The following is a 12321-nucleotide window of genomic DNA, read 5'->3' on the forward strand; positions in this document are numbered from 1 at the left end:
GGACTTTTCCTCAGACTATGTCTAAAGCTTACCATATATTTGATCAAATACTTTGTTCCCAGTTGATTCACTATTGGTGAATTTTAATTTGTCTACCAAGATTTGGTGTTGACAAAGCATTTGTTCATTGTACTTTAAGTTTGTCACACAACTCACTTGATTACATTTGTAGGTCAATTAATTAATTAATTTCTGTTATTTAAATGATACTAGTATTGTCAGTTATTTTTAGATCACCCCAAGTATGTTCAAAAGAATTTCTGCTTAGATTATGTACAATTTAAATCTACATATGTTGTTACCAGGATAAAAAAATCATACGTATATAAACTGTGTAATCCAGTAAAAATCAAAGGTTGAAAAAGGGATACTCTTTAAAGAGCCAAAACAAGCACTCTTATTACAGGGTCATTGTGTAGCTTTCTAAACACTTTTCTTGACAAATCGTAGATTAATAATTACAGCACACAATTTGTATGATCACTTGTAATGATCGCCTGCAAGTAAATTAAAAAAACTGGATGAGAATTGGAAAAACTCAATAATAGTAGAAAAACATTTAAATTTTATAAAATAAAATCAGAAATTGAAATAGAACATTTTACAGGGATCCATAATTACACAGTGTTATTAATTCTTGAACAGTACAACTCTAAAAAGTAACTCACAGCCACATGCAGAGTACATCTTTACCTTTGCAGCACCCTCTGAAAACCATCATGCATTACTTTACATAACCATGCCTTGTTTTTTGGTGATGATACAAGGTTTTGTTTGGCATATACAAACCGTCTGTAGTAAATTACTGAAAGGAAGGTGTCTACATATGATAGTCAACCAGGTTCAGTTAGTGAGCAAATGACATCACATCATAGTAATAAGTCAGTAGGAACTGCAGATTGGTAAAGTCCCAGTGGTATGCCGAAAAGGAAAACATTAACAGGTGCAGTGTGGAATAGATCCTGACAAAATAAATTAAAAAGTGACAGCCTGTTGAGAAACAAATTCTGATAGGATGACACTTAAGCAATGACTTACATTTCCATCATTTTTCCTGGTGCATCAAACAAGTGCATTTGATTTTAGTCATTGGGGCCTTCAGCCAAAGAAACCACAGTCTGTCACAAAATCCTCTGCTGGCAGAAAGATAGGTTCTTTCCTTGATACTGTTAAAAAACTAATACATAATTTGGCAGATCATGTCTGAATGAAAAACAGAGTTATTTTTGAAAACACCACACAACACTTATTCACATGTGTGATGGTCCATTCTGAAGAACAACACACAGAAGAAGAGATACAGGGATGCTATATCAGCCAGTTTGGACTGGTTGGAGTAAAAACGAACTCCAACAGAGTACTAGAAAATAATAGAAATCTGTTGGTTGTGAAAATAAATGTAGTCTTAACCTTTTCAGCAAAGGTGCAACTCGGCAAAGGCAAAAAGTTGTTTACATTCAAACAATAAAGAAACTTAGAACTTCTTGTGGACAGCCAGAATTACTATGTTTAAAATACAAGCTAAAAAAAACTGCTCTGCTTTTATGGAATGCAGTTATTTTAGATTATTCATTCTACAGTGTATGTTTTCTGTAAAACGAATTAACACCTCAATCTATTATTGTGCTACTATTTAGGTTTACATTTGTAATGCTTCGTTTTCAATGCAAAAATGCAGTAGCATTTTCCAGTCTACTGCACATAATTCAGGTAGGAAGCCACAGATTTTGGTCCAGAATTAGCAATTGTTTAAATGATGCCAGATTCTAATAGTAGTCTTGCCATCACAGCTTGCCACAGATACAATATCCAATCACTCGCCCCCTACCTCTGGTTGTTAAGTCATTGAATATCGTCCCACTGACGAAAAACAAATACAAAGATAACAATCGCCACTTCACCTGCCTATTATTTGGGGTTGCAGAACCAGGCAGCATCCTATACAATACTAACAGCTGCCTGGCATGTCCATATGATATTTTCTTTTTTTTCTACTTTGTGATGTATTACGCTACATTAAAATGTGCCTAGATGACCTCCAGCCAAAATCTCCAATGTATTTAATTTGCCAAAACTGTGGCTCATTAAGTTGCCCTCTCTTTGCCAAACTCACAGAAAGGCATCTAGGTCAACTGAAGGAGAAGTGATTACACTGATCGTTCTCCTCAATGTTTCGATAAGTTCAGCGGGTTTGCCCCAAAATGAAATTCATTGAATTATTCTGATCGCGTGAGTCTTCTGGCACACCTGCGTGGAAAAATGAACATCCTAGAGAGAAAATGAACTACGTTAGAGTAACGGACCCAATACAGTTGCAATGGCACACAGAAGGGTTGTAAAACACAGACAAAGTGGAAAAATGTGCATGGTCTTAGGCTTTTCCAGTTGCTGGATAGTCCTACTTTGAGACCACAATGCACCACTTTGAGTAGGCTCATAGTTCCTTTGAGGTCGATAGTCCTGTCTTTATACATGTTCGTATCCCAGTATTAGCCACCCTCATATATCTGAACTGATGGGAATCTCCTTACATTCCACCTGCATCGGAATGTGCCTGCATTTGTACCCACTGTTGTCCAGTCAACTTTTGGAGCACAAGCGTTCCATCCATTCTTTACAGATTGCCATGGTCTCTAAATACTAGTCCATCTTGTGCTGGTTGGCCGGAGGGAGAGGCCTGAGTGGGAATGATTGGTCACTTTTTAGTGCAGTACTTCCACGGTCACCGCGTACTTGTTGGCCTTCCGATTCTACAGTTCGTCATCTGAGATGATGAGCATCATTTTCTCATTCTGTTTCTTCCGCTTGCTAGAGTGTCCACCGCTGGAGTTAGAAGATACATGCCCATTCTGCCCTTGTGCCTTAGTTTCTGAGTCTTGCATAGACTGTTGTGTGTATTGTTGGTACGTAGGTGAAAAGTTGTGTATGGCATCCTGGACGATATCGTTAGGATTCATGGTCTCCTTCAGCCCACTGGAGATGCTCTGCATCGGAGCCACTGTCGCTGGAGAAAGAACAGGAAAGTCCATATCAATTTTACGACCACAAAGATACAGATAAGTTACAGAGCCAACACTGGTCTTCTAAGATGAGGATCTGGCTAAGAGCAGGAAGGAAACCAACAGAACTTAAAGACAAACAGGCTGGTACGCCCCAGAGCTCAGAACCACCTAGCACAACTGTCTTCTACTCGAGAAGTGCTGGCGCATCACCAATGACCCCCCTGACTGAGCCGTGTACAAAACAGACTACCACCGGCACATCAAGAAAGCAAAAGAGCAACTGTCATTGACCCCATAGACGCCGCGGCCAACGACCCGAAGGAAATCTTCACAATCATCAAGGAGTTCTCCAACCCGGCAGCCACAGAAAACACGGTCCACCCTTCTCAACAACCCTATGACACCCGATTGGACTACTTCCATAGCGAGATTGCCAACATCTTAGACCCCCAACCCACCATGGGGAGCTGCAACAACCTCATCCAACCAAAGAACACCTGCCCAGCCATAACCTGGTTTAAGCTCTATATTCAGACCTCCATGACCATCATGTCTTCCATCCACTCCGATGTAACCCCCCCCCACACTCCTGCCCCACCATCTCTTCAACCTTGGATCCAACATATTCAGCACTGAACTGACCACCATCCTCAATGCCTCCATCACCAAAACAACCTTCCCAGACAGATGGAAACACACAGAAGTCAGACCCCTCCTAAAGAAGCATTCAGCCGACCCCAGCAACCTCAAAAACTACTGCCCGATCTCCCTGCTCCCATACTCAGCCAAAGTACTCGAGAAAACCATCAACTTGCAGCTCACCGACTACCTTGAACTGAACTACAAACTCAAAAATCAGTATTCCACGCCAACCACAGCACTGAGAATGCACTGGTCGCTGTAACAGATGACATCAGAATTCTCCTCCACTGACGAGAACCGGTGGCCCTGATCTTCCTCGACCTTTTCGCAGTGTTCAACACCATCTTTCACCACATCCTCATCGACAGACTCCACAACATCAGCGCTCTCAAGTGGATCCTCTCATTCCTCTCAGGACACAAACAGGGCATCCGTCTACCTCCCTTCACTTCCACTCCCAAGGACATCATAAGCGGCATGCCCTAAGGTTCATCCCTCGGCCCCACTCTGTTCAACATCTACATGACCCCCCCACAGACATCATCAGAGCCCACAGACAACATTATCTCCTATGCCAATGATACCCAGACCAACCGACCACGCACGCTTGGCATATACTCAACAGTTAACTGACCATGAAATGACATGTCAATATAATCGCCTCCTCCTGCTTTCACACCTGATGCATGCTCCGCAGAATCTTCAGATGGATCCCAGTAAGCCCCAGAAAGTCTGTCACACACCTCTTGTCATCAGCTGCCTCGACTATAGCAAGCTCTCTGCACCGGAATCCCCACCCAGCTCTTCAGAGACTCAGACCATACAGAATGCTGCAGCCAGACAACATTCTGTACCTCCCCAAATGGACACACATCTCTCCCCATCTCAGAAACTTCCACTGGCTCCCCATCCAGAAGAGATGCCAGTTCAAGATGCTCACACACACCAAGAAAGCTCTCCATGACCAAGGACCATCCTACATCAACCACCAGCTGAACTTCCATTTACCCTCAAAACACAGTGCTCCGCTTCACTTGTCCTCGCACACGTCCCCCACGTTCATCGCAGCCACCCCAGGGGCCACTCCTTCTCCTACATTGTCGCCAAGACCTGAAATTACCTCCACCTCTGAATGGCACCCTCCGTGGCAGACTCTGGAAAGCAACCTAAGACCTGGCTTTTCAAAGCAGAGACTTCAGTGCCAAAGTACCTCGAAGGGTGATAGCGCTGCGCTATATAAATTCTGATTAATCGAAGACTGAACACCTATTAATGCCATTTGTCTTTACTGCCATAGGAAATAGCCAGACTACCTAGATCTAGCATTCATTATCAGAGGTCAAATTATATGCTTCAAACTACGTCATTTACTTAATTTGACTACAGAAAACAAACGCAAAGGCTCACAACAAATTGGACTTTGAACTTACTGGTTGCATTCTCTTTTTTCTCCCGGTACACCTGGCAGGTGAAGGCATATCGCAAAGCGATGGCTGCAAATAACATCTCGATGCATATAATGAAATTCTGATATCCAGCTGCCACTGTCCCAGCACCCACCAGGTTTCCATTGAGGATCTGGACCTCCGGGATCACGCCACATCGCTCGAGGATGGCTAGAAGCATCCCTACATGCGAAAACACAAGCTAAGGTCAGTGCAAATGTTTGGGTGGAAGGGAATCAACCATAACAAAGCAATAGAAGGCCTTACATAGCGATCCATTTCCCACACCACCCACTAGGAGGTCACCACCATAGTCTTTCCAATACGAAATGAACAAGAGACATTAACAAAGCGGAACAGAGATCTGTGAATAGTGTACTGATCGAGGAAGGCAAGTTCTTCAGCATCTGTAAGGGCGACTAAAAATATATAAGTGGTTTGGTCAAAAGAAGTCACATGATCACACAGTAAAACATTTATGAATCGCTGGTCTGTTCATTAAAATACTTATTGTTCCCCGCGTAATCCAAGGTTTGTATTCATCGCTCTGTCGAAATTCAGAAGATTTCTGGTAACTAGTGTATCACTTACACTAGCCATCAGCTTAAACCAAACAGTCTAAATGAAAAAAACATGCATGGTTACGGAGAAGTTCATGTAGGTGTAGGGAAAAATAATTGTTTGCTCTGTGAAGAAAATACAACTGTATCTTTAGGTCATGTCAAACTAAATTCAATGACATTTGAGTTCCGTAGAAGAAGTTTCCTCTCGGTCACCCAGATCAGCATATTTTTAAAGAATTTACATTTTCTTCTTAAAGACTTTTTCAAGCACTGCTCTGTATGGAAATATATGCATAATTTATCCTTTGGAAATGAGGTTCAATTTGTAGATATAGATCCAGTGCACATCAACACCTCCCCCCTTTCAACGACTACTCCTTTCGACCATTGCTTGCTCTAAGATCATCCTTACAACATTCCAAGGTCATTCTTGCAGAGCTACACAGTTTCTTGGTTGTTCCACCATTAAATAGGTCCAATGGGAAAGGCATAATCCGGTCTGTTCAGAATTCCAACCTCTGGAACATAATCAAATTACATTTGCAAAGCAAACAATCTCTTACGGTTCTCGCAGGGGCCTGAAGGTCTGCTTTATTTCGCATTAGTCATTCTTTATCCAGCACATATCAAACACAAAGAGATGGACGGAGAGCGGAAACTTTTCAGACACTCATCCCCAGTCACAGATCTGGGTTGAATCCATCATTGTTCTTTAGCTCACTTCGCCACCCCAGTTCAGATCCAGCTATATGCAAATCAGTCTTGAGCCTGTGTCTCATGGGAACAGTCCAGCCCAAACTGCCAAGCCAGGTCTTCCCTGCACCGGAAACAAGCATCCCGGGACCCGTTTCGGGGTGTCATTCCTCATCAGCCAGGCTAGCTTGAATCCAGTGGCAAAGTGAGCAAGGGAACCACGTCTGGGCATACACTGCCAACATAGGGCGAACAAAGCAAACACAAGGAGGTGATGGACGGAGCGCTGAAACATTGCAGACATTCACCCCCCCAGTCACATATCTGGGTTGAATCCATCATCGTGCTTTAGTTCACTTCGCCAACTCAGTTAACCAGCACATAGGTCATACTTCCCATCGAGCAGCAAGTGACCACTCGTGGTAAATACTATGGCACATTTTTTAAAGGCAACCACGTTTAATAAATGTGTGAGAAATTCCAACTACTATGCAATAAAAATCTCTTTTTGGATGTCTCGGATAAGACCACTACAGTGTGGCTCAGATCTTGGACCTCCATCATGTGGCTCAGATTTTGGACCTCTACTGTGTGGCTCAGATCTTGGACCTCCACCACGTTTCTCAGATCTTGGACCTCTAGCGCGTGGCTCAGATCTGCTGAACAGACTCTGTCACCGCATTCTTTGCTTGAAATGACATGTCCTTCACTTTCTTCCCCTGCTTTAACAGGCTTGCTCTGATGAGATGGCAGAACACTAGCACCCTCATTTATGTTTAAAGTATTTTATTGAAGCAGGGTGGGGTAGGAAACAACAGGGCAAGAAAAAGATAAACCACAGGAGCCGCACAATCGGTGCGTTTGATACAGCAAATACAGCAAAGCAATTATCTTTTCAATAGGCTTCATTTGACTCAGGAACACAGCTTTTCGTGCCTGTGGTCACATACAAATAACGAGGGGGGGGGGAGGGGGAGGGGAGGAGGGACGGGGGAGGGGAGAGGAAGAGAAAAAATAGGGGGGGCAAAGAAAAAGAAAATAAAAAGGGGGGGGGGAAGAGGGGGGGGGGAAGGGTGGAGAAGCATCCCCGCTCCAAAAAAACCTACCAAACCAAACAGAACCCCAAAACTACCATACCCCAACCCACCCCCTGTACTGTGCCATCACCATCAGCTCTCTCTTCGTATCAACCCTCCAGTAATCCCCGCTATACAATGCCAGCCCCGTCAGATCAGACAGGCGGGTCCGGAGGCGGCGTCAGCCGTAACAACCTAAGATATCTGGGACAAGTGATCTCCCGAAACTCAGAGCACAACAGGCTATGAAAGGGCGCCCACAGTTCCTCAAAAGTATCAGTGTCTCCCAGGGCTACTAAGGACATCTTCTCCATTCCTAGGACATGCCACAATCTATGCAGCCAGCCAACTACAGAGGGAAGTGTGGTGGAGCGCCAATGTATGAGAATATTTTGCACCGCCGACCCCAAAGCTATCGCAATCTGTCGACCCCTCCTGGATCTAAGGGGATACATCAACCCATTTGGCAACCCCAGTAGAACATAGGCTGGGAACCTCGGCAGTTCTATCCCAAAGCATTTGTCCACCTCACCCAGGACCTCCTCCCAATAAGAAGCCAGAAGGGGGCATTCCCATAGTATGTGTGTAAGTGTGCCAGTGTTGCCACAGTTGCGCCAGCATGTCCCTGGTATTGCCCTGTCCATCTCGTGCAGTTTCTCCGGGGTGCGGTACCAGTAGGTCGAGATTTTGGTGAAGGTCTCCGTGAGCCCCGTGTGATAGGCCGAGTGGCGAGCGCGGTAGGAAATGTGTTCCCATTCCTTATGGCTCAACACCCGCCCGAGCTCCCGCTCCCATCGTTCCCGACCGGGGTTGTGAATATGAAAGGGGGGGGGGGCTGCAGCATTTTATACAAATCCGAGATCAGTTTAGCATCCGACGTGCGAGTGATTAACCAGCGCTCGTACACCGTGATCTCCCGGTTTGCCGTATCGCGCACCTGGGGTTGTAGCGCCCAGTGACGCGCCTGCATGTATCTCATGCGCTCCGCCTCTGGAAGGCCGTAGTCCCGCCGCAAGTCCTGGAAGGGGACAACTCCCTCAGGGCCGTACAAGTGATACAAGGAGCAGCAGCGGGCCGCCCTCCAGCGCTCATAAGCACCGTGCTCCATTCCAGGGCCGAAGTCCGGGTTGCCGATGAGCGGCGTAAAGGGAGAGGGGAAGGTGGTAAGCTCATGCCTAACAGCCACCAAGTCCCACGTCCGCAGCGGGACCCGCGTCACCAGAGACGCGTAGAGGTTAGGGGGTCGATGAGCCCGCCTCAAGAATAGTACTTCTTGTAGCGTCCTACCCGCCACTGCCTGATCCTGGAACAGCCAGTGCTTATCAGACTCCCACCGGCTCCATTCCACCAGATATCGGAGTTGGGCGGCCTGGAAGTATTTCCGCAAGTCCGGTATCCCAAGCCCCCCAGAGTCGGGCGCCAGCGTAGCGATGCTCCTCTTAATCCGCGGCCTGCGGCCCTGCCATACAAACCGTGCAATGACCGACTGGGTCTCAGCAAGCCACCCCGCGGGGGGCTGGAGCGGCAACGCTCTGAAGAGATAGAGTACCTGGGGCAGGAGGGTCATCTTCACCGCGGCCACCCTACCTAGCAGCGACAGCGTGCCCCTATCCCACCGGCCTAGTTCCTCTCTGATCTTCGTGCTCAAAGCCGCATAATTGGCCCTGACCATTGCCGGTAGGGCGCCAACAGGATCCCTAAATATGGAATCCGGTCCTTGGACCAGCTCAGAGGGTAAAGCCTCTGTAGTTCCGCTCTGGTGGCACTAGCAAGCGAGATGTCAAGGGCGGCTGACTTCCCCAGGTTCACCTTGAAGCCCGCCACTTCGGCGAATAGGTCCAATTCCGCAATGCAAGCCGGTAGCGATCTCCGCGGTTCGTCTAATGTCAAAATGACATCATCTGCGTACAGGCTAATCGCATGATGGAATTCACCCATCTTGACACCGACAATGTCGGGGTTCTGCCTAACCCTTTGAGCGAATGGCTCCATGTATAGAGCAAAGAGCAAGGGGGACAGTGGGCACCCCTGTCGCGTGCCCCGTTCAATGGGAAAGGGCCGGGAGCTGCCTCCGTTCACTCGGACCACTGCGGACGGGAACCGGTAGCAATTAAAGATCAGATGACGGAACTTTTCACCTATCCCGAACTTGCCCAAGACCTTCTCTAGGTAGGGCCAATGCACCCTATCGAAAGCCTTCTCCGCGTCTATGGACAGGAGCATCCTCTCCCCTGGGATCTTGAAGGCCTTCTCCAGAATGTGGGTCACCCTCTTTGTATTGTCTACTGTTTGCCTGCCAGGCACAAAGCCCGCTTGGTCCGAATCAACCATGCCCGGGAGATGCAGTGCCAGGCGCGCCGCTAATATGCTGGTGAACACTTTCAAATCCGTGTTCAGCAACGAGATAGGACGGTAGGACCCACAGGCGGTCCTGTCCTTGCCCGGTTTCGGGATTACGGAGACCGTGGCCTGAAGAAATTCGGAGGGAATGGCACCCGGCTCCGCGAAGGTGTTGAAAAGGCGGGTCAACAGAGGCGCCAACTCCTGACAGAAGGTCTTGTAAAACAGAGGGATAAAGCCATCCGGTCCTGGGGCCTTGCCCGGTTTGAGCCGGGATATCGCCGTGATCACCTCCTCGACGCGAATATCACGTTCCAGATACTGAGCCTGATCTGGCGTTAACGATGGGAGCGGCACCGATTCTAGATAGTCCACCTCAGCCTGCGCAGAGGGGGCCTCTCCAGTGTAGAGGTCAGCGTAAAAGCTGCGAAAGACGTCTGCTATGCGCTCATCAGCCGTGACCAAACCTCCGGCCGAGTCAACCAATTCCTTCACTCTGTGCTGTTGGTGTTGCACCCTAAGTTTGTTGGCCAAGAGCCGCCCACACCGATCTCCCCCCCGTGTAATATTTGTGTTTCAGGCGGAGCATCGCGTACTCCGCCCGGTCCATGTCCAGGGCAGCCAAAAGTTTCCTAGCTGCCTTCAACTGCCTCCAAACCCTGGGGGCCCCCGTCCTATGATGAACCTGTTCCAGCTCCCTCACCTGCCGAGTAAGCTCATCCCTCTTGAGCTGTCGGTCCTTATTCTCAGCCGAGGAGATAGCTATAAATTCGCCCCGGAGCACAGCCTTCAGGGCTGCCCACTGTGTCGCGCGAGAGGTATCATTATTGTCATTCGCACTCTGAAAGTCCAAAATGGCCGCGCGGATCTGGTCCACTGTCGACCGCCTATGCAATAGCGTGTCTCGGAGCCGCCAGACCCCCCTTGGCCGAGCCATCGGCGGCAGAGTGAAAGCACCCTCCACCGGGGCATGGTCGGAAAGAGAGAGGACCCCCATATCCGCGTTCGAAGCCAATAGGAGCATCGGACCCGACACAAGTAGATGATCCAGTTGCGCATAGGACCTGCGAGCATGAGAGAAGTAGGAGTACGCGTGGGTGGTGGGGTGAAGGTGACGCCACATGTCATGCAAGTCCAGCTCCTCAAGTCGAGTGCGAATCGAGCCGGAAAGCTCACCCAACTGGTGGCGCCGCTGCACAGACCTGTCCATCGCCGCATCGAAAACTAGATTCAAGTCACCTCCCAATACTATGTGTCTATCGGAGGTGGACGCCACATCTTCCAGTGCCCTGTGCAAGAATTGGTCCTGGTGGTCATTGGGGCCGTAAATAGTGCCAACAGTCAGTACTAAGCCCCCCACCCTGATCTTATATGCCAGAAGCCTCCCTTTCTGTTCCGCTACTTTGTGCAAGACCTCTCCCCTGAACCCCCTAGAGAACAAGAGCGCCACCCCTGCCGTTTTAGAGGCGCTAGAGGAGTACAGCTGCGTGGGGAACTTGGGGGTGCGCATTCTAGAGCAGTCCTTAGCCAGCAAATGGGTCTCCTGCAGCAGGCAGACATCCGCCTGAGAGTTCTCCAGCAAAGATAATACAGCCCGCCTTTTAACCGGGTTATTCAGCCCTTTCACATTTAGAGTAATCACTTTAAGAGCCATCAAGGAGGGGAATCATTGGGGCATACACCAAGAAGCAAAGCCCAGCAGGCAAACATGGAGATCACCACACGAGGCCTCAGCACAGAGCAACTACGAACACCCCCATGGCACAGTACAGTCCCCGAACCCCAACACCCCGCAAATGGAAAAGCCCCCCCCTCCCCCCCAGACCCCACACATCCAGAACCACACCACTCCCAACTACAAACCCCCCCGCTAATCCCCGCATTCAAAACATCCCCTCGCCGATCCCGTTCCCGAACCCCACTTCTCAAACTTTGCAAAAAAGACATTGTCCCAGTCCGGCCCTTACCGGGCAAGGCCGTGGTAAATCAGTGTAGTGGACGTCCAGCCACCACCTCCAGCACTCGCCATTCCTCCCCGCCCTCCCCCCAAATCCCCGCACCTGCAATAGGAAAAAGCTAAAGCAGACTCCCCCCGGAGTAAGTTCAGGCCGTCAGGGCCACTTCGCCATTCGCCGTCACTCTGGAAGCCTCCTGAATGGCGGCCGCCATGTCCGCCCGGATAGAGGGCGAGCCCGGTCGCTCCGACGGTGTAGAGCCTCCTTCTCCCACCTGCTGCCATCCATCACAAGTGCTCCGTCTACGACGCGGTGCCGGGGTGTCCGTGTCAGATGCTGTGAGGCCCAACACCGCGCAAACATCCTGGAGGGACCGGAGCTGGTGCAAAGTACCGTTCCATCGGAAAATCAGACGGAAAGGGTGCCCCCAGGAGTACTGTGTCCCGTGTTCCCGAAGGAACTCGGTAGCGATCTTGAACGATTTCCTCTTTTGCAGCGTGACCGCAGACAAATCCTGATACAGGGCCACTGGGTGGTCTCGGAAGCTGAAAGGTTGTTGCCCACGCGCCTCGCGGAGGATCCGTTCCTTCAGGGGGAAGTCCGGG

General features: G+C 48.8%; 1 protein-coding gene across 3 annotated transcripts in view; it reads right to left on the bottom strand.

The window, feature by feature from the left end:
• Positions 1 to 545: 545 nt before the first annotated feature.
• TMEM184A (transmembrane protein 184A) overlaps positions 546 to 12321 on the bottom strand; it is a 162775-nt gene continuing 150999 nt past the window's right edge. For all 3 annotated transcript variants that reach the window (XM_086940608.1, XM_086940606.1, XM_086940607.1), the window contains exons 8-9: positions 5075 to 5272; positions 546 to 3004 (exon numbers count right to left, since the gene is read on the bottom strand). In XM_086940608.1, coding sequence (XP_086796734.1) covers positions 2751 to 3004; positions 5075 to 5272 — 452 coding nt within the window. In that variant the 3' untranslated portion in view covers positions 546 to 2750. The remainder of the gene's footprint in view (positions 3005 to 5074; positions 5273 to 12321) is intronic.

Source organism: Lissotriton vulgaris, chromosome 10 (assembly GCF_964263255.1).
Source record: "Lissotriton vulgaris chromosome 10, aLisVul1.2, whole genome shotgun sequence".
Taxonomy (NCBI): Eukaryota; Metazoa; Chordata; class Amphibia; order Caudata; family Salamandridae; genus Lissotriton; species Lissotriton vulgaris.